Source organism: Neofelis nebulosa, chromosome 1 (genome assembly GCF_028018385.1).
Source record: "Neofelis nebulosa isolate mNeoNeb1 chromosome 1, mNeoNeb1.pri, whole genome shotgun sequence".
Classification (NCBI taxonomy): domain Eukaryota; kingdom Metazoa; phylum Chordata; class Mammalia; order Carnivora; family Felidae; genus Neofelis; species Neofelis nebulosa.
Window position 1 is genome coordinate 68,587,406 of NC_080782.1, and position 20,570 is coordinate 68,607,975.

General features: G+C 40.6%; 1 protein-coding gene and 1 long non-coding RNA gene across 7 annotated transcripts in view; one reads left to right on the forward strand and one right to left on the reverse strand.

Annotated features, from left to right (window-relative positions):
* The first annotated feature begins 323 nt into the window (after positions 1 to 323).
* Positions 324 to 20,570, forward strand: part of NREP (neuronal regeneration related protein) — a 28,264-nt gene continuing 8,017 nt past the window's right edge. The window contains exons 1-2 of the mRNA XM_058725099.1: positions 324 to 573; positions 1,889 to 1,952. Coding sequence (XP_058581082.1) covers positions 1,950 to 1,952 — 3 coding nt within the window. The 5' untranslated portion in view covers positions 324 to 573; positions 1,889 to 1,949. The remainder of the gene's footprint in view (positions 574 to 1,888; positions 1,953 to 20,570) is intronic.
* LOC131509411 (uncharacterized) overlaps positions 13,721 to 20,570 on the reverse strand; it is a 56,429-nt gene continuing 49,579 nt past the window's right edge. For 3 of the 6 annotated variants that reach the window (XR_009260492.1, XR_009260484.1, XR_009260488.1), the window contains 2 exons: positions 18,830 to 19,231; positions 16,911 to 17,341 (listed from right to left, as the gene is read on the reverse strand). This is a non-coding gene — a long non-coding RNA (uncharacterized LOC131509411). Of the gene's footprint in view, positions 16,373 to 16,910; positions 17,342 to 18,829; positions 19,232 to 20,570 lie in introns of those variants that run through there. The other 3 variants (XR_009260481.1, XR_009260490.1, XR_009260487.1) reach the window with 3 other exon arrangements.

Genomic DNA, 20,570 nt, shown 5'->3' on the forward strand with positions numbered 1-20,570 from the left:
GGCCCGGCAGGAGCAGTAGGGGCGGCGGGGTGCTCGGGTGCGGGGTGCCGGGGCGCGCTTGCTGGCCGCTCGCCGACGGGGCCCCGAGTCGCCGATTCCTGCAGAGTAAGCAGTCTGGCTCCGCTGCGGCCGCACAGTGGCAGCAAGGCTGGGGCGCTGGCGCAGCGCCAGCCCCATCAGAATTAGCTCATTGTTCACTAGCACACTGGCAGCGGAGAGCGGGAGAGAGAGAGAGAGAGGAGAGAGAGAGACTGAGACTCTTAGAGAAAGACACACACACACACACACACTCTCTCTCTCTCTCTCTCTCTCTCTCTCTCTCTCTTGGAGAGAGAGCGCGCGAGGCAGGGAGACCTTCCCCTCCTTTTTCCACGGCCGTACTTCTTGGAAGTGAAGCCGGTCTGGGTTTTGTTTCCCTTCCCCCTCCTCTCTCCTCTTCCTCCACCCCTGTCCCCTCCCCCTTCCCTCCCCCTCCCCCTCCCAGCTGTCTTTCTAGCATGATGCCCTTTTTCATCCACATTTGTGTTTCAGGTGTAGAGAGGAGAGAGTGAACAGGGAGCGGGGCTTTTGTCTGTAAGTATATGCCTTCCCATCCCCGGCCGGGAGCGCTGCTTTCTCTTTTGTGTCGGTTTCTTGCCATTGCTCTTAGCTGGACCCTTCAACCCTGCAGAGTTCATGCTTCTTCCCTCTAAATTTTAAAGAGCTGAAGCGTGTACCTTGAAGAAATTCTGGCATTTTGGTCCTGGTGCATTAAGGCTGGAATTTAACTTGAGCTTTTTTTTTTTTTTTTTTTTTTTTAATGCACAAGTTAAGAGGGAGAATTCTTTTGGGAAGGGGTGGGGTTTTTTGCTTGTTGGTATGGTTAATTTTTGTTCTTCTTGCTCATATAGCATTCTTAGGGATTGGTTTGTTTCTTTGCATTAGATGCACTTTGGTGCATGCACCCCCACCCCCTTTATTAAATGAATTTGTATCCCTCCATCCATACACTTTATTACTCTCTCAGCGCTGCTGCCGCCGCCAAGGGTCTTCTCAGGCATTCGATCTTGCAACACTTTTTCTGCATTTTCTTATAAAGCAGTTGAACTTTGGGGGAGGGAGGGTTTAAAAATACATGACTGCTTTTTGCTGGATGATGATGATAACAATCTGATTTGCATTTATGTGTATCTATAATAACATTATAGGAAAACTCTAAGAGCTTATGATACCCTGTTGGAGAACTTTTAGTTTTTCCATTCATCTTAATTTTTGCCATAACTTATGTTAACAAAAGAACCGTGTTCTGACGACATAAAGGTGGAGAGGAAAATCACTGCAGCATGTACATTAATGTTTATTTGGTATAAAGAGAAGGGCATAATGGTGTGTATTCCTGACTTCCCCCCCCCCCCTCAGTGTAGTTTTTTCTTTTTTTTTTTTTAAGACACGGAAGGTTATGTAATGCAGTGCCATTTCCAAAAATACCCACTCTGAGGCATTACACTACACGGTGGAAGGCTGATTCCTATTCTGCTGTCTTGATTGCAAATATACTGCCAGTAGTATGTCTGGGAACAAAGAGCAGCCAGAAAACAATCTATTTTTATCGCTTGGTTCTACTTTTAAGTTACTAAACCTTTTGAACTCCCGCAATTTAAAGAGGAACCAAACACTAAGAATAGACCAGGACTCTGCAGAGCCAGGTACCAGGAATTTCTTTGTCCCCTATTTAAGCCTATAGACCCTTGGAAAGCTCTCTGAGAAGCCCCAGTGGTTACAATAATTTGCATGTAACTTATCTTAACCACAGAAAATGGTTATTTGTCTGTAACCTCTAAACCGGCATTTTTCATTTCCTGACCTGCGGTGAGGCGATTTGTCTTCTGTATTTAAACATATTTTGCAGGTTGATCTCCCTGGACTGAAGAGAGGGAGGGTGCAAGGCCAAGACTGTTACGATTCTCAAAATGGTAAGAATGGGTCATCAGAGGCAATTCTCAGTAGGTTCTCGTGTCTTGATTTCATATAAATATCAACCACACGCCTTCATCCCGCCTCAACCCCTTATTGTTCCTACCCCATTTGACCTTTAAAGGGGTCTTTCTCCGTCCGGCATGTGGGAGCTTTGCAGTGCAGCAATTGATATGAATTGGATGTGGTGAATTAGATCTTTTTGATTTGCAGTCATTTTGAACAGAACCTGAAATTCCTCTTTCAGAAGCAAAGATTTATTTAACTTGAACAACAGAAACGGTTCTGTTCTTTAAGAAGAGCGGTGTGTTGTGACATGCATGGAGGGAGGTGGCAGTCGTAGGGCTCAAACAAAGCAATGGGTCCTATTTTAGAGCTCGCCAGAAGTCACCCTCAGAGTAGGGGTCCATGTCCCGCTCATCAAACACCTGGACAGTCTGCTCTCCTTAAGAGCAATATATGTGAAGAGCTTGGACTTTTTTTTACCTTCATATACCCTGCCTATTGTATCTCAGATGTAATTAGTGTTGATACTTTTTGTTGATGTATAACTTCACTTCTCAGAGGCATCTGCTCCGTTTCAGAAGTCAAGCACATTACCTCTGAATGAAAGGGTGACTATTTGTGACAAGCATTGTGATACAGAAGGCAGTTTCATTTTGGATGACTGTGGAAAGAGCGAAACAGATGAAATACACATTAAAAACAGCTGAATAAGTATACTGATCTCCCATGAAAAATTTCCTCCTTGGAAATAAGATTGGACTGCGAAGAAAATAATCGAAATGTCAGGCAACTTTTAAGTACATGTCCTACTGCAGATGTCTACACTGTTTAAAACACCTTTCTGCCACTCAGAATGTGTGATTTCCAAATTTAGTTTTAGGTTTTATTTTTTTTTTAATCGAGGGTGGAATTTAATGAATCAAAATTAAATCCGATATACTTGGTGTTTTCTTTGAGAACAACCCAAGTATAAGCTTCCAGGGAGAAGAATGAATCAGAGCAATTAAATGAGTTCAGTTTGAATCCTATTAGCAAGTAAGCTCTCTGTTTTTTGTGTGTGCCTCACCTGTCCGTTCAACAGGTGGGTGGCAAAGCCTTGTGGAAAGTAGCTCTTGCTCGGACTTAGCAGATAGTGACCAAATTAAGGAACTTGAGGTGGATGGGCAAAAGGGATGAACAGAAAAGTAAACTGATCAGCAGGTTTTGTGCAAATGGTTCCCAACTTCCTATTAAGTTCCAATTAGCCACTGTCCTAGAGTGCTAGGATGGTAATAAACCACTGCACAGTATTTTTGTTTATTTTTCTCTTACTGAGACTGGCTGCATCACTTTGTCTTGTCGCTTTTTATCCAGAGTCTTACCTTCTGTGCCACCATAGGTGGACAGACCACGAAGGTTCACATATGCTGTAATATGTCAGGTGACCAGTTTGGTTAAACATAAATTTGACCACTGACTCTGTCAAAACTGGCAGACCTGACTGTAGGTCAAAAACTGACTATAGGTCAGGCTCAAAGAGTAAATACCGTGTTTCTGTATTAGTGAGTGGAATGAGCTTCGTGAAAGGCAAGCGTGTGTGCCAAAGCCGAGAATGAAAGTTGGAACAATTTGAGTGCAGAAGAGTAAATCTGAATTATTATTACATGTTGTTAATTTCTTACAGTTGTCCTTTATGTATGGTGGCAGAATGAGAAATCACAGTGTGTTGTTCTTGGAAGGATTTTTACTCATGGAAAAATTCTCACAACTTTTTGGTGACCCTTTCATCAAGATGTCAGTCCCTTTTGGCACAAGCCCATTGCCTGAAATGAAACCACCGACAGTTATTGTCTGTGGGTGATTCCAAGTAACTTTCTAACAATTTGCTTATTCTGGGAAGCCTGAGCCCTTCAAAGTTTCTGCACCTATTAATGTTAAAAAAAAAGTTTCATTATATTCTTTAAAAAACTTATTAGAGGCATCTTATACCTCCTTTTATCCTTTTTGGCAAAATGGAGTTATTTTCTTTCCTTGATTAGAACTGGAATTACTTTGCTGATCTCTGTAACTAGCTTACATGAAGACTTAGCCTGCATACAATGGAAACTTCTTCTAGGGAAGCAGCAGATTTAATACCTGGCCACCTCTGCAAAATATATGAACATGCCTTTTCTGTTAAACATGTATTTCCGTTTACATAATTTAAAACACTAAAGAGGATCTAATTTCAGTGTATTTATCTGGTTTAGTTAAGGGCTTATGCCAAATACAAATTTATAATCAGCTCATTCCAGGGTACAAAATTACAGGTAGACTTCAGAATTCAAAACAGAACAATTCAGTATCTAGACATTTTACATATACCCTAAAATGATGATGTTTCACAACAATAATTTCAAGACACTCAAGACTCCTAGAGTGTCTTTGCATTACCAGAAGAATACAACCACTTTGTTAACTCTCCCAGGCACTGATCACAGTGTATTCTGTGTAGGGGACTCTCTGAGGGCAATTCTGGGGGCACCATTTACATAGTTAAAATATATTGTTATACAACTCAGGAGTACTGTCAAAGGTGCAATTTTGAGTTTACTTTGCTGTGTCTTAGTTGACCAGAGTGTTTTTTCAATAACTCCTTCCCAAACTTTTTAGGTTATCTGGTACATGTGCATTTTTTTCCAGTTGCCTGTTTTATTTTATTTTATTTTATTTTATTTTATTTTATTTTATTTTATTTATTTATTTATTTATTTATTTATTTATTTATTATTGCAATTAACAAGATATTGCAAGTCTGCAGAGATTTTCAGTATTTAATTTATATTTGGCTTTTTGCTAAATTTGAATATCTCAGATATATTTTGTATGGGTTTTTGGTATTTAGGTGTTTTATTTTAAAGGTACTTGCTTCAGATACATCAATGAGAAGAAAATACTTCAGAATGAGCAGATGATCTTGAGTAGCTTGAAAAAATAATGTAATCCAATGTCAAGGTTAAGTCCTGATTTACAATGACTACCCTCTGTGCAGTAAACTTGCCTTTGCGTATGTGTGTGCATGGACTCACAGTGGCATAAGCATGGACTCATTATGTTTTAATAGAGATCTAGGAATTGGAACTATTTAAGTTCTCTGTAAGGCTGATGCTGAGCTTTTCACAAAGATGAGTTGACTCTATTGTACTGTTCATAGAGCTCTGCTTTTTGTACAGTCTGTGAAGTGGCATTCATGGCTTACAAGGAGACTCTTTCAATAATCTCCCCATTAACATAAGGTTTTCTTATTTAAAAGAGAAAGACAAAGATTGAGGAGGAATGAGGTACTATTGGTCGCTGTGCCATTGGGCTTTGGAATGTAAATTTATAGGTTGCTCAATTGATTGTGGAGTTGCTGAAGAGTACCTAGGAGGGTAATTTTATCTGGTGCTATTTTACACAAGGCCTTCCAGCGCACTGTAAGGGGGAAATTGGGGATTGTTTGGGGAATTAGGACAGTAGGGATAATCTATCCGGCTTTAACCCCAGCCCAGCTTCATCTTGAGTTATATAGATAATTCAGGTAGAAGCATTTGAGCAGAAATCTTTGAATAAAGGGTTATTTAGAGTCTCACTCTATTTTAACCTGATGGAATTCTTAAAAACTTGTATGTAAAGCAGATCATCATAAAATACTAAAGACATTCATTTTATTTGAAATCCTGAAATGAGTACTTCTGAAGTAGAAAAATAAACTTCTAAAATGTGAATACTTCACTAAATTAGATGAGGAACCTCTAGATTACAAGCGTTATACGTTAAGTATTCATCCACACTGGGGATGGGGAGCCCTGGGGTGAAATACCGGCTCCCTTGGTCTTCCACATGTTTTTCCTTAGTGCTGTTCCTGGCTGAAAAGTCTCCTAAGGTCTTATCCTCACAGCTAAAGTGAAATGGAGCACTGACATAGTTATCAGAATAATTACGCTTAAAACAAAACAAAAAGCTTGATTTCATCTGATTCATCTTGGTTATTCAGAATGTTCCTGGAGTGATGTAGGAGTGGGAAGGATTTGCCTGAATTATCTGTGTAATTCCTTTGTTCTACGGGAAAAGACTAGGGATAAGGAAATCATATCCGCAAATCCAATTTGAATATACCAGAGGAAAATGTATTGAATGTACTTGGACTATGTCATCTTGGTTGATCACGATATATTAAAAGATTCCAATTTTAAACTGCTCCTTTGCTTTGAACTGGAAAACAGATTAACCATAAATCTCAGCCCACATCTGTAGAAATCATGGTTGCTAAAAATACCATTTATTGGGTCTAAATTTATCTGAAATGGGTATTTCTAGACCTATTTTGCAGGTAGGGACAGCTTCAAAGATTTCTATCTTACTGGTTTAAAAAATAGCAGTGACCCTGAAATTGATCTGTGAGGGCATGATTAGCAGCAGCTAATGGTTTAGCAGCTCTAATGGTTTGGGATTTAAGCATTAACATGGCTCTCAACTAAATTCTAAATATCAATTCAGTTATTAGTAGCCATGACATGGTGTTAACCTGGGTGTAACACTAGATTATACTCTCCTGCGTTATTGGTTGGTTGGATCATACTCATTTCTTTCATTAACCAAATAAATTGCAGGCTCCCAGAGGGTTTATAAATTTCACATAGAGCACTTAATAAAGTTTTAAATACATGTGAGAAGTTCAATAAATATTGGGTTGGACTTTTAAAAATTCATCCTTAAGACTTAATCGTGTTTAGTTTTGGTGATCTGGAAGTAACTTGTACCCTTACCTTCTTCTTAAGAGCTAGGAAGTTGAAGTGAATGTAATTTTAGTTTTCACAGTCAGTCATTTTCTATTATTTACTAACAAGAGAAAAAAATTGTGGTTAGTCCAGAAAGCCACTTGCCAAAAGAGAGTGGCTTGCAATTGCTCACATTTACCAGCTTTGGAGCCACACTCTGATCAACCTGGTGATACGCTAGGTTTGATCCAGCTGTGGTAACTTAGAGCTAACAGTAAGTTTTCCTGTAGCCATAAAAATCCCCTCCAGGATCCAGGAGGAGCTTTGATCCCAGTACTGGAACTTTAAATCCCCCACTTTATAATCAGATTCTGTGATATTATGAAAATGACCTCGAGAACACAAAGGTGCCGTGACTAGAGAGTACTGAAGAAAATGAGAAAAGTTCTTGGTGAGATTGTGCACCTATTCCCTTGTCAACTGAACAAGTATTTTTTGAGCATTTTATTTGTGCTTGGTTCTTTGCATTGCAGAAGATGCACACTTGACCTGTGCCCTCAGTCAGCTTAGATTTTAGTTGTGGAAAGAAGGCTAACATGTGTGACAAATTTAATGTAATGCAATAGAATCTAGTTCTAAATTCTAAGATGCAGAAGAATGATACTATTGAACACTGGGGAATAGGGATTGTAGGGGAAATTTTTTTTTAAGGAGGTAGAAATTAAGCCAGATCCAGAAATGGCAAGTATATGGCATGCATGCCATCACGAACTCCTGCTACCCATGTGGCAGACATTGCTAATCAAGCTTGATATACCCATTATTATTATTCAGCCTGAATCGGATTTCAGAATCCTCAGTATAGAGTTCCGTTAATAATTGGTTGGAGTTGGCACTCAACTGAAAACCTAGGAGTGGACTATTTGCTCCTTGACAGCAGGTGTCATGCCTTCTTAAGCTTTTATCCCTAGGGCTTAACACTAGTCCTTAATAATTATTAAGTGAATGAAGAACTAAGACTATTTGGATAGATTTAGATGGGAGAGAAGCGTATTCCAGATGAAGGGAATACATTAGAAACATATGCTTGCAAGAGTAAGCACGATGCATTTGTACACAGTAGAGACTGTCCTGTTTAGGGCCTCTGTGCCATCAAGCACAGACCTCACAAACTAGATCTAGAAGCCAAGGACTTGATGTGCTAAGCTATAGGAAGCCACCAAGCCAGCATCTTAGAGTTGGCCCCAGGCCATCACTTGGGTTCCAACGTGTCTGCTTCTTTGCCTTTTGATTGTGCCCAACAGAAAAGAACACACACTTCTATATACTCCTGGCTAGATGATAGCTTATTTTGTTGTTGCATCTCCCTGTCCTCAGGCTGGGGTGGAGTGGTGGAGAGAAGGCTGGCCCCTAGCTACAAGGAATTGGGAAAGAAGAAGGGAGCACTGTTAACCTGTTTCTATTGAGAAGGTAGCACCACTTCCACTGGCCAATTACAGCAGATTCATTAGCGCCCATGTGGCCGGAGAGGGCGTTGCTGCTGCCTGAGAGGAGGCACCACACTTCCTTTCATGAGGCTAACTGGGTGGAGCCACGTGCTAATCAGTTGTAACCACATGTACCCGGTTGGTTCCCTCTTTCCACTTCTTCCTGATTAGTCAGACATACTTACTCAAAATTCAAGCCAACACTGACATCATCATCATAAAATTGTTTACAGTTTGAGGCCTACAGGCTGTTACTAAGTTGGTCAATAGTCTAGTGACCATTTGAAGGGAATCTCATCACATGACACACAGAAGTTGGGGAAAGCCAAGACTGAGAAGGATTTTCCTTGAATTTCTTCTGGTTACAGCCTAGACTCGTAGCTTAGAATACATCAGCTTCAAGATTTTCAATGTGAAATGACTTCACTAACTCTTTTAGTCCCTTCAGATGAGGCTGGACTTACCTGATTCTCTTGGTAAAAATAACATAGGTAAATGTCATTCCTTGAATTCTTTATGCCTACTTTCACCTCATACTTTTAAATAATTTATTTTTTAATTTCTGTGTTTAGACCTTCATAAATTTAGTTTCTGTCAGTGGGCAGTCATGTCAGGAACCATGTAAATGAATCTTATTTCTGGCCACAATGGAATATATTTTCCTAGAGGAACCAGGCACTTGTGACTCTAAACATACCCCAGGAGTCCCTCTGTGCCTTTGCTTACTCAATCCTAGAAAGAAGGCTCCTTCTGACAGAATAAAGCCATTCTTCAAGACTGAGTTTAAATAACAGCTCCTCTACAAAATTCACCCCTGCATATCCAGTAGGAATAATCTCATGCTTTCTCTGTACAGTCATCACACAACATTCTACTTATTGGCTGGGTTATTTCTGCCCATCTGTTTTTCTATCCTCCAAGTCTGTAAACTTGAAACAAGAACACTGGCTACTAGTACATGGGCATCATCACCTCTCTCTTTGGTAGTTGAGACTGTGATGCCTTGTGTTTTGTTTTGTTTTGTTTCCTTTTCCTCTCTAGTCATGATGGTGAATTCAGATGTGGAAAAGTTTCATCACTGAGAGGGAACTCTAGAACAGCTAGTGAAGTTGACTGGCATTCTCTTTCTGCACAGTGGAAGGAAACCCTAACTTTCATTGACATGTCCTAATGGGACGTTGGAACAGATCCCATGTCTCTGAACCAGTCTGATTGTTGCTTCAGTACCTATCCAGGATCTGGCACATCCTTAGTGATCAATAAATGTCTGTGGAATAAATGAATGAGTCAGTAGTTGGGGAAACATGGAGATCTGTTATTTCTGGGCAGAACCAGGCGACTCACCTTGAGATTTATAGCTAGTAACAGCCGAATACTCTGCAGAATTGTGACAGCTCAGGTTATAAAATTTATGGCCCAGGAAATGAGATGAGCACAGGTAGATTTTGAATTTACTACTGAAAAGCCCCTCACAATAATCATTAAAGGTAGCTCGGTGGTAGGGGGATAGCTAAGTGAAACCTACACACAGTACAGGAACAACTCCTACATTTGGTGCTCCTTTCTTTTATACTTCTTGACGGAAGAGGTCCTAAAAGAGTCCAAAAAGTTCACTTGGAATGGCCTGCTGAAAGAGGAATCTCCTCTCAGGGTAGAGTCACCCGTCTCATCTGCAGCATTGCTGTGGAGAGCCATTATGTGCTGGGTTATTAATGCTGTTTTTCTAGCAGGTCCACAGTTTGTGTCTCAGCAACCTGACTGAGGCGGTCATGATGGTAAAGCATAATCAGCTTTGGTTTCACAAGGTAATGAAATCTTCATAAATATAATCATGGCCTATTATTACCTTCGAGTGGCTCCCATTTTAACGTTGTGCCTTAAAAGTGTTAGGATTATCTAGCTGGAGATGTTTTGAAGCCCTTGACTTTAGGCTGTGCTTGTTCAGCATTCATCCTTACTTTCATAGACAAAAATACAAATGGGACTCGTGTTTGAAAAGGAGAAAGAGAAGATACATAAGAGAACGTGGCCAATGAAAGGAAGGTCTGTTTGCCCCTTTTAAGCTGAAATCGGGAACCAGAGCCATTGATTGGAAAGAAAGGGAGAATAGCTCAGCAGTCATTGCCAGTAATAATATGAGCCAAAGACTCCTACCAAAAAGTAATTAAAACAAGAGGGAGATTCATAATGTGCACAGAAGTTCTGGTGTGGTTGTCCAGTTCTAGCTCCTCTCCCTTCTCCACTCCAACCGGTACTCAGATCACCATCACAAGCCACTGTCCTTTGATTACTGGGGCAGGTAACAGCCTTCCTGTCTGAACTGCGTTTGATACAATTCCAGCGGGGAAAAGTACTGCAGTCTGGTAGCTGAACAGGGAGAAATCTACAAAAGTTGTTGTGTTTAAAGTGGGTCCAGGCATTTTGAGGACGCTTTTGTTGGATAAAGTCAGTGTCGGATGGAAAACCTGTTCTTGGACAGGAAAGAAGAGAAATTAGGAGAAGATACTGCATCTTAGGCAACCGACATTCAGAACTGTCAAGGAAAAGCTAGAGTTGGTAGTCAGATGGATAAAACTTACTAAGATAGTAATAAACATGACCCAAGTAAGGGATTGCTACTAAGTACTTTTCCAAGAAGTACTGTTTCATGCCCTTCATTAAATGATGGTAGTGAAAGTTACCCAGAAGGCTTACTGGGATCATGATCTGAAAGTCTGTTCTTGTTTTGCCAGGCATTTGCTGAATCTTAGCCTGTCAGTGTGCTGTGTGGGTTTGGCAGCACATGGTTGAACACTTAGCCCAGTGCCTGCTGCATTGTGGGGGACTCGGTGAATGCTGGCTGAAGGAATGAAGAGTGGGCAGGGAAAGGAACCACTCTTTGAAACATGCACTATCAGGGACTTCCAGTTGTTGTATGGTTCAGAGAATTCAGTTTTGAAAACATGACTTAATTACAAGTCCAGTCCTTTCCTGCACAGACACCCCAGGATTTGATGGCTTAGTTCCAAGGGAAAAAAAAAAAAAAACTCTTTTGAAGAAATGTGCTTGCTGCTTTGGCACTTGCAGCCCAAAGTAATGGGATGTACTCTTGGCAAGATGTTCATTCTATAGGATTGAAAGCTACCTACCAAATAGTGACTACCTCACCAAATTAAGGACACAGCAAATATTTTTTGATTAATTGGTTGGATAATTGAGATTATATACCCAACCAATTCAGTTAATACAGCATCAGAAATTCTGCCCACATCTTCTTTGAGTCCTCCTCATGTTCATAATTTTGATCCTTCCTTAAGTGGATTTGACTGTTTCTGAAGCCTGGATGCTCTGGACCATAACTGAGTGTCCATTTCATGCTGCCCTGTGGAGACTTGGGTCTAATCATACATCATGAAATGCCCCAGGCCCTTGCATATTTTGCTTACTTCTTGATAATAGAATCTTAAATTGTTCTGATCTTGTTATCAAGGTCTGGGAGCCAAGTCTCCACATCTTTTCATCTTTATTAAGCATATTCTTTTTCCTTTTTTTTTCATGATGACTGCTTTTAAAGTTTTAATTTTATTATATGAAGCTTAACTGTCTACACTGTCACAATCAATTCAATCAGGGATTCAATTAAATTTGTTCTTTGGCATCCTAGAGCAATTCATCTGATTATTGTGAATTTTTATCAGCTGTTCTTACACTGTTTAGACAAAGCCAGAGGGACGCTGTATTTTTGAGTGGGATGGAATACATTGCATCAGTGTAATCTGAGGATCACCTGCTTTGTTATTTGCTATTTAGTGCCTTCATGATGATAATAGCTAATTGGCTTGTTACCCCGTCTCTGTTTTTCCATTTTTCTGACTTTAGGAATATCTGCATTTCTTCTGCATTAATTAAATGTTTCCAAACGGAGTCAGGTTAAATTTGTTTCTCTTTCTTGAATTACCATTCTTAGTAGTTTATACACAGTCTCTCTGGGCTAATGAGTGTTACTTTTCTTCCTCCACTAGGATGATTTCATATTTTTATGTAGTAGAGTTGACCTTGAACAACACAGGTTTGAACTGTGCTGGTCCACTTACATGCAGATTTTTTTATAGATACAGGACAGTAAATGTATTTTCCTTGTGATTTTCTTAATAACATTTCCTTTTCTCTAGCTTCCTTTATTGCGAGAATACAGCATATAGTACATATGACATATGAAATGTGTTAATTATGGCTGTTAAGTTTGGGGGGGGGTTAAAAATTGCACACAGATTTTTGCACAAGCTGTTGGTGCCTCTGAATCCCATGTTGTTAAAGGGTCAACTATATATGGTTTGTATATTTGAAGATCATTGATAAAGATAAGGTTCTAATTCTCCTTTAAGCAGTTTGTTTTTAAATTGAAATATTGGAAAGCAAAGTTACGGTGAACATGATTTCAGATACATTTGATGAAAGAAAGATCTTCTGAATTAGACTGTGCATTGCTAGGCCCTCTGCGAAGTTGGTTGAGAGTTCATTTGGGGGTCATATTAAAACAATTTGGTTTCTCAGTAAATGCCCTTTGTAATTAGCTGCAGCCATTGCTAGATACTTGTTTTGTTCTAAACATTTCCTTCCACGGAAAATTGAAAAAAGACAAAAGTGTGATGACCAGTGTAGCTTGGGTTTAATTAGATCCAAAGTCTTAACATAACCAAGCCAGAGTTGCTGGTCTAAAAGCAGTCTTTCCTCAAGGACTGTGGCAACACATGGATACTGGAGAGCAAACCCTCTCTGCCCTCAGACAGTGCTAATTGGTTTTTAGGTAAGTTATTTTTGAAGGGCAACACAGGCAGCAGAGCAACAAATATTTTTGAGAAAATGCCTCTTGATAGTAGGTGTCAGAAATTCAGCATTAGGGCACTAAGCAGAGATGCTCAGCGCCTCCTGTACTTGGGGTATTGAAAACCGGCCCCGGCACTCGGGGGAGCTTATGTCGGCACTCGAGGTGGCCCTGGGGAACTGGCAGAGGAGGTCCATGTCTGTCGACAGACAGTATTCTATGAGAGGAGAGGCTGGGTTTGCATCCTGCCTTCTCTACTGCTGGGTTCTGTGGGCAGGCTCCCTGATGTGTCTCCCTCAGTATTCTCATCTGTAAAATGATGAGGATGATGGAAATGGCAGCCAGTCCAGATCCCCTTACGCGTGTGCTTCAACCTGTTGCGGCACTGTGATGTATTGGTAAATTTCATCCTTGGAACCACACCGAGGATTAAATAAGCACACCTGGGAAACATGCCTAAAGACATTATAGTGAACCCGCGTGTGCATTTCCACAGAAAACTGGGGTCTCCAGATTTACATACTCTCCCTGTGTGGGTTCCAGCAACTCCTGTGTATTGTTCATAGTTCTCTTCCTTTGGAGAAGTCAAGTTTTAATGATTGGTTTACAAGGGAAGAGAGAATGAGGGGGGGGGGGTGGGAAAACAAAAACATGAGGTCAGAGTATTGTGTTGTTGGAGAATGTAGTCAGGACTTAGAATCAAGGCCTGAGTTTCTTTGTTTTAATTTTTTTGGTAATGTTTATTTTTGAGAGAGAGAGAGAGACAGAGCATGAGTTGGGGAGGGGCCGAGAGAGAAGACGACACAGAATCCGAAACAGGCTGCAGGCTCTAAGCTGTTAGCACAGAGACCGATGCAGGACTCGAACTCACAAACCTTGAGATCATGACCTGGGCTGAAGTTGGACTCTCAACCTACTGAGCCACCCAGGCACCCCTTGAGTTTCTAATACTACCTTTTTCATGTCCATTAGAATATAAGTGAGGTAATTTTGCCTCCCAAGTTGGCATTCCTCTTCCTTTTGCAGTTACCTTCACCCTCTTGATGTATGTGTGTCTTCGGTGACTCCCAGCCCTGAAACCCTACATCAATTTGGGTGGGTGGCTGCCCCTTTGGGTCTTGTTTGCTTCCCACAGTACTGCCTGACTGAGCCCTCATCCCTCCTAAATCAGACCATGCCTCCTGCCAGTGAGGTTGAAATTCCAGGTGGTGCACGGGGGCACATCCATCCTAATCTTACTCTTATCCTCTGGTACTTTTAGTTTTTTGCCAGTTTTCGCAGAGGACAGGTGATGGAAACTTCTTAGTGGCCTCTCTATGACCTGAGCACTTACAGCATGTGGGTACAGATCTGACTGTATTTTTCCTTTTTTAAAAGCCAAACTTATAAGACAATCAGCTAGCATCTGATTTAAACTACTTTTAATTATAGCCTCTTGCAATAGAAATGACTTTTTCCCTCCAAATTTGGTGATCTGTTATGATACTGTTGAAGAGGTAGCAGTCTTTAAATGACCAAGGCAGTGTGGGGCAAGCGTGGAGCTGCAGAGTGGCTTGGGCTGGAGGATTTGCAGCTGCCAGTAGAAGAGGGCACACCGATGGGAAGAGTGAGTGATTTCTTTGGGAATGAGCACTTGGGGACAAAATGCACACTTTCTGGAAAATTCAGTCTTGAACTTGTCAGCAAAAGGAATGCTTTGATATTTCCACAAACTCCTCAAAAGCAACTGGCTATCTCATCATCCACCTAGAGCAAGAAAAGTCCAAAATTCTTAGGTCTAGATAAAAAAAAAAAATACTAGTCTTTGAAGCCTTTAACAAAAGAAACTGATTTTGGAGGACTTTTATGTTGGTGAAAATTTTCATAAGGTTTTCGTGAGTAGCACATACTTTGGGACAAGAGGAAAGAAAAAAATGGCATTCTTGGTGTGTAGAAATCAGACTTCTTATAGTTATTTGAAGGTGAAACTCAGCATACCTAACATTACTTAAACCAGCTAATAAAAGCAAGACGAGATGTTTCCTATTAACCTTGGAATGTGCTTGGAAAAAGTCCTGCTAGCTCCAGATGTCTGATATTGGAAAGCATATCAGCAGCATTACCCTCATTTGTGACAGAAAATACCATGCAGAAATTCACAAGTGCCCTTTGTCATAGTGAGCGCAGTATAGTTTTCTTCTTTTTCTCCCTTTCTGCCCCCACCCCCAGGGCCTTCCTTCTTTTTCTTCTTCCCCTCCCTTCTCATCTTTCATCTTAAAAGTAGGAGAAACATTGCAAAATATAGTGTTTCTAATTTCTTAATTACAAGTAAATCCCAATTTGTATGAAGGAATAAGGTGGTCCAGACTTAGAAACCCAATGTGTTAAGTAAATATTTAGTCTGGTTCCACTCCAGGGAGGTAAAAGATTTTATTAACATATTTGTTGAGGTCATGGGGTCAAGGAAAAACTTATGCTGTGCTTAAATGCCTGAGGGGCCCCCCCTTTTTTTTTGTTTTGCTGCTAGTTAACAAAGGCCAGTATTTTTTTTTTCTGCTGAAAAGAGCAAATATCTTGTTTTGTGGCCTTTACTTTCTTATTGTTCATTCACAAACTGCTTAATCTCAAACCAGAGCTTTAAAAAGCTGCTTTATTTTTTCCCTTTGTTTGGAAAAATCTCTCCTTAGATATCCCTTATGAGATTTGTGTCCAAGCTTTGTTCTCGTACTTATTCTTCTGGTTTACTTTGGGCTGTTATCAGCTGTTTGTACTTTGTTTTGTCTTCATCACCGAAAAGAAAAATCGTCCATTAAAAGTCAAGATTTGAAGCATTCAACTTAATTCCTTGAGTCCAGTCCACAGTTTGGCTCGGATTACTGTACCAGGCTGACCTCCAGCCCAGGGGAGGGTGCCTTGGCAGAAATCTGAGAATTCCTCGATCAGTAACTCCCTTTTTTGGATTTATGGAGTCTTTAGGTGGATTGCTTTGTGCTGAGCATGTTCCTGTTGGAAAGGAATGAGGCAGGGGTGAGAGGAGGAGTTTGCGCAACACACGTTTGCAGCTGACCTCGGTGTTCACCACGCTCAAATTAGCCAGCTGCCGCTGCAGCCTGCCTTAAACCAGGCACCATCAAAGCCTGAAAAATCACACAACAGTCTCAGATAGTGGTGGCAAAGCAAAGTTGGATCATTGTGTTAACCTTTTGTGGCTTGCTCCCGACTTGATTCGTGGCTCCCCTCGAAACTCTTTGCTATTATTCTTAGAAATCAAAATTTTAAAGACTCAGCAGCTAAACAAGCAGCATATTATATTGTGGAACAGAGTGACTGGGAAAGCTCTTTGCGCTGACGATTAATTTCACATGTAAACACTTTCGTTTTGTTGCCAGCGAGATTTCCTTTTCCTTTCTCTGCCTCCTTGAAATCTAGAAATAAAATTCCACAGCTGTCAGGTTCCCACATATTCATCAGCGGCCTCTCAAGATGGCTTCATGACGAGCAGAGTGAATTTAAAGAATTCTACTATGAAAGTCTACACAGCTTGTCTCAGACACCCCAACTCACAAAGTAAAGAATTCTAAATCTCTCGCCTGCCTGTAACAGGTAGTAACACGCTGCATGGGAATAAAACGTGGACGTTTTCCGTGCCCATAGTGGACACACGCACCCAAAGCAAAGCTCATGCCAGTGGGCTTAGCCAGTGTGAGCTCTCATCATCTTCTTGAGAGCCCGTTGTCTCCTCTACCCCTGTTTCTATAGGTTGAGAACTTGTCGGGCCACAGAAGAGCTGAGAGTGTCAGCAGGTGCTGTAATACAGCAGTGCCCTAAAAGGTCCTGGTTTCCTTTCTAGCAGGACGGCACTTATGGCTGAGTGCAATAGTCAGGTGTTTGCAATGCTTTCTCTGTAATTACCCATTGTTACCGCAGCCAGCTTGTGTGTGTGTGTGTGTGTGTGTGTGTGTGTGTGTGTGGCATTTAGGTGGCTGCATGTTTCATTTAGTTCCCAAACAAGAATGTTTGCCAACTTGGGCACCAACTAACACTTACTCTGCTTTCCAGAGTGCGCACAGGTGACATATGTTATCTGAATGGCCCAGTGTTCTGTCTTTTTATCTGTCTTCTGGTTGCAGGGCATTTCCTCCATGGTGTGCTCCATCTCCAGACAGCACTCGCAGGGTTAGGCGGATCGCTAAGACTAGGCCTCTAGAGAGAGGGAGCTGAGTGCATCATCTTTTGGCACCATCTGATCTTTGATGTAATGCTGTTCAGAGAAAATGATCCTTGTAACTCATTTATGGTTTCAGTTTACATCCTGCCCTCTCACATGGCCAGCAACACCTGGGAGCAGACTAGCTTTTGAGGGAGATTCTTAACAGCACCACTTCAAAAGGTATCTGCAGAAATGAAGTACATGTATATGCATATAAATTCTCCTTGTAATACAGTACCCGCTTTCATGACCTCCCAGCCAATTAGTCGGAACAGAACATGTACACACACAGACACACACACATACTGTTTAGTTGGCAGAGATTACAAAATATGCTACTTTGCCGTTTGAAGAATTAATTATGCAGGTTGGACACCTGCTGCCCTGGTCTGTTTTCCTAATTGCAGGGGGTGGGCACCTGTCCTTGTTAAGTCATAAAAGGGCCATGTGTGTGCATTCCTTAAGCACACAGAACTCCACCAAGGATAGAATAATTGTGGTCATTAACAACCAAGCCATGCAACATCTTCATAGCAGGTTGCTAAGAAGGTATGTTAACCAATTAATAAGTAAGCTCCATATACATATGTGATGTTCTGGCTCTGGAATGGCCATGAACCTTCCTCTGAGGGTCATTTTCTTCAAAGAGCTACTGCTAAAGAGAGAAGTGAAGAGAGGAAAATACAAATTTAGAACCAGGAAACATGTCAATTTGTTTGATTCTGTGTGTGGACCATACTATTGGAAAACATGCTGCAAGATTTTAAATGAAAAGCTTAGGAGAGGTTTAAAGAATTTAAATGATAATCTAGTTTGTGTGGTTTTAGGACCTTGCAGGAGTTGTCTCTGACTCCCCCCACATTTTATTTTTCTAATCTGGATACCAAGTAATAATTAATATATTCAGTGACAAGCATGAACACTCAGCCTTTCCCAGAATTCAAGCAAAACTTTTAACAGTAAAATTTTCCTTGCCTCTGTATTTTCTCAAACACTCAGGTTTTCTTAATTGTTGAGGATATGGTTTGTTTCTCTGATTCCTGACTTCTGGAAGAATAGTATTCCAGAGGGTTTTGAGGATTTTGCTTGAGCAAGAGCAAACAACTATTTTATATATGGAATATATAGAATAATTTAAAAGAATATGTATCTTCTTGATAAAAGAATGCAGTCTTCTATTGGGAAGATTATGGCAAACTTTGGTTTACTTGTTTAATAAAACAATAGTTTTGTACTGCCATGTGTATTACTCAGAACGCTTACATTTCTGAGATGTAAACCACTACCAACAACAGAGAACTCAATGAAGTTTAAAAAAGAAAAAATTCGATTAATTGGCCTTCATGAAAAACATGAACTTGAATTCAGAAAACTGAATGAATAGAATGAGTTGAAGCCATGTGTCCACCTTTGGAGCATCAGTTGACCAGGACCAAAAAGAATGAACAGGGTTAGGGTCCAGCAGGGACAGATGGAGTTCAGGAAGACAGATCAACTTACCTGTTTTCTGACCCATATATTACCAGCACCTGATATTCAGAACCAGGTAAAAGACTGGGTACAGCAGCCTGTGGGGTTGCATTTGTGCTATTGCTATTATGGCCACTGAGAGCTGCAGTGAGACCTCCTGGCCTTTGGGTGCTTTCCCACATGGACCTCATTACATCCTTACCCTGAACCTACTATCTTCCTTGGCTTGCGTCTGGTAACCGTTGGACGCCCTCCCAGATCTGCTCACTGCCATCCCCATTTCCTCTGATGACAGCACAACTGGATGGTTTGCTGAGTGTTGGTTTTGTTTCTTTAGCCTGTGGAGACCGGTTCCAACAACTATTGTATTTGACATAACCTATACGTTTTTGTTAATTGCACTTAAAGCACACTATTAATTTGCTAGGGCTGTCAAGACAGAGTACGTTTGTTTTCCCACAGTTCTGGAGTCTGGAACTCTGAGGTCAACCTGTCGGCAAGGCTGGTTTATTCTGAGGCTGTTTCCTTGGCTTGTCGATGGTCATCATCTCCCTGTGTCCTCACGTGGTCTTTCCTCTATGTGTGTCCGTGTCCTCATTTCCTCCTGATAAAGACACCAGTTTTATTGGGTTAGGACCCACCCTGATGAACTCATTTTAACTTAACTGCCTCTTTAAAAACCCTATCTCCAAACATACCCACATTCCAACTGGGGGGTAGGTTTCTGACAGGAATTTTGTATGTGAGGGATGCACAATTTGGCCCATAGAACACCCTTCTATAAAATGATCTTTTTAGAAGGTCTGTCATCAAGCCCGCCCACCCCCCACCGCCGGCACAACTAGATTTGCGCTCCTAAGAGGCAGGAACTGTATCTCTCTTCTTGCAGTCTCTAGAATCTAGCAGTGTCCTGGCACACTGCAGGTGCTTCCCATACTTGAAGTGAATGCATGCATAGGCAAAGGCATTCTGAGGTATTTGAAAGCAAGGGTAATGGTCGTCCTAGATCTTTTCCCTTAAGTCCTTTGTTTTAGAGTCTCAAAACACCACCAGTATGAAAAAGAACCAAGCTGTAATGTAGGTAGTATATTTCCAGTAATCTACCAACTTTCTCCAAATCCAAAAAAGGTTAAACATCCACTTTAGATGCTATAGCCAAGGGTATGCTGAGTTCTTAGAGACCAACCAAGCAAGTTTTAAGAATGTAACTAAGATTTCTCTATCCCTGCCATTTTTGGCTTAAAGTTCTGAGTCTCAAGGAGACTGGAAGAATTTACCACAAGGCCAAAGTGACATTTCTTTTTCCTAAAGAATACAATGATTACTTTACGATTCAAACACTAAAAAATGCCCTTGGTCAATTCATGGCTAAATTAAATATGTTTCAAAAGGACAAATTTGGGTTAGGGGAGGAAGTTTCCTTAGTTGTGGGTTTTACTATCAGATACTCATGTTCCTGAGTTCTTTGGCAAAAAAAAAAAAAAAAAATCATTGTTTTTATTTAAAAAAAATAGGAAAGTTCTTAGAAAAAACAAATTGTAAAAGTAACAAGCAAAATGATTTATGAGGCAAGCTATTTATCCCTGCAGATTGGACTTGAGGGGCTTTCATAGTGATGCTTTGAACCTGGGAAGTTAAATGCTGAAGCAGTGTCATTTTGTTAAAATGGAATGTCACAGAAAAGCTCAAGAAAAGAGACATAACATTTACTTGATGTTACTTCTCATCGTGTCCGTGTGCCTAAGTTTTTACATGTATTTGTGTCAACATTTTTGGTTTGCAATGGAACTTCATTTCTCGCTATATGTGTAATATTTGAAATTGTACTTAAAGCCTGTTTTTAAAGGTAGTAATGTAAAAATGTAATCATTTTATATTTATATTAAGTGAATCTACAGTTGATTCCAGTTGGGAACCTCCTTAAATTAAGCACTAATTGGTAC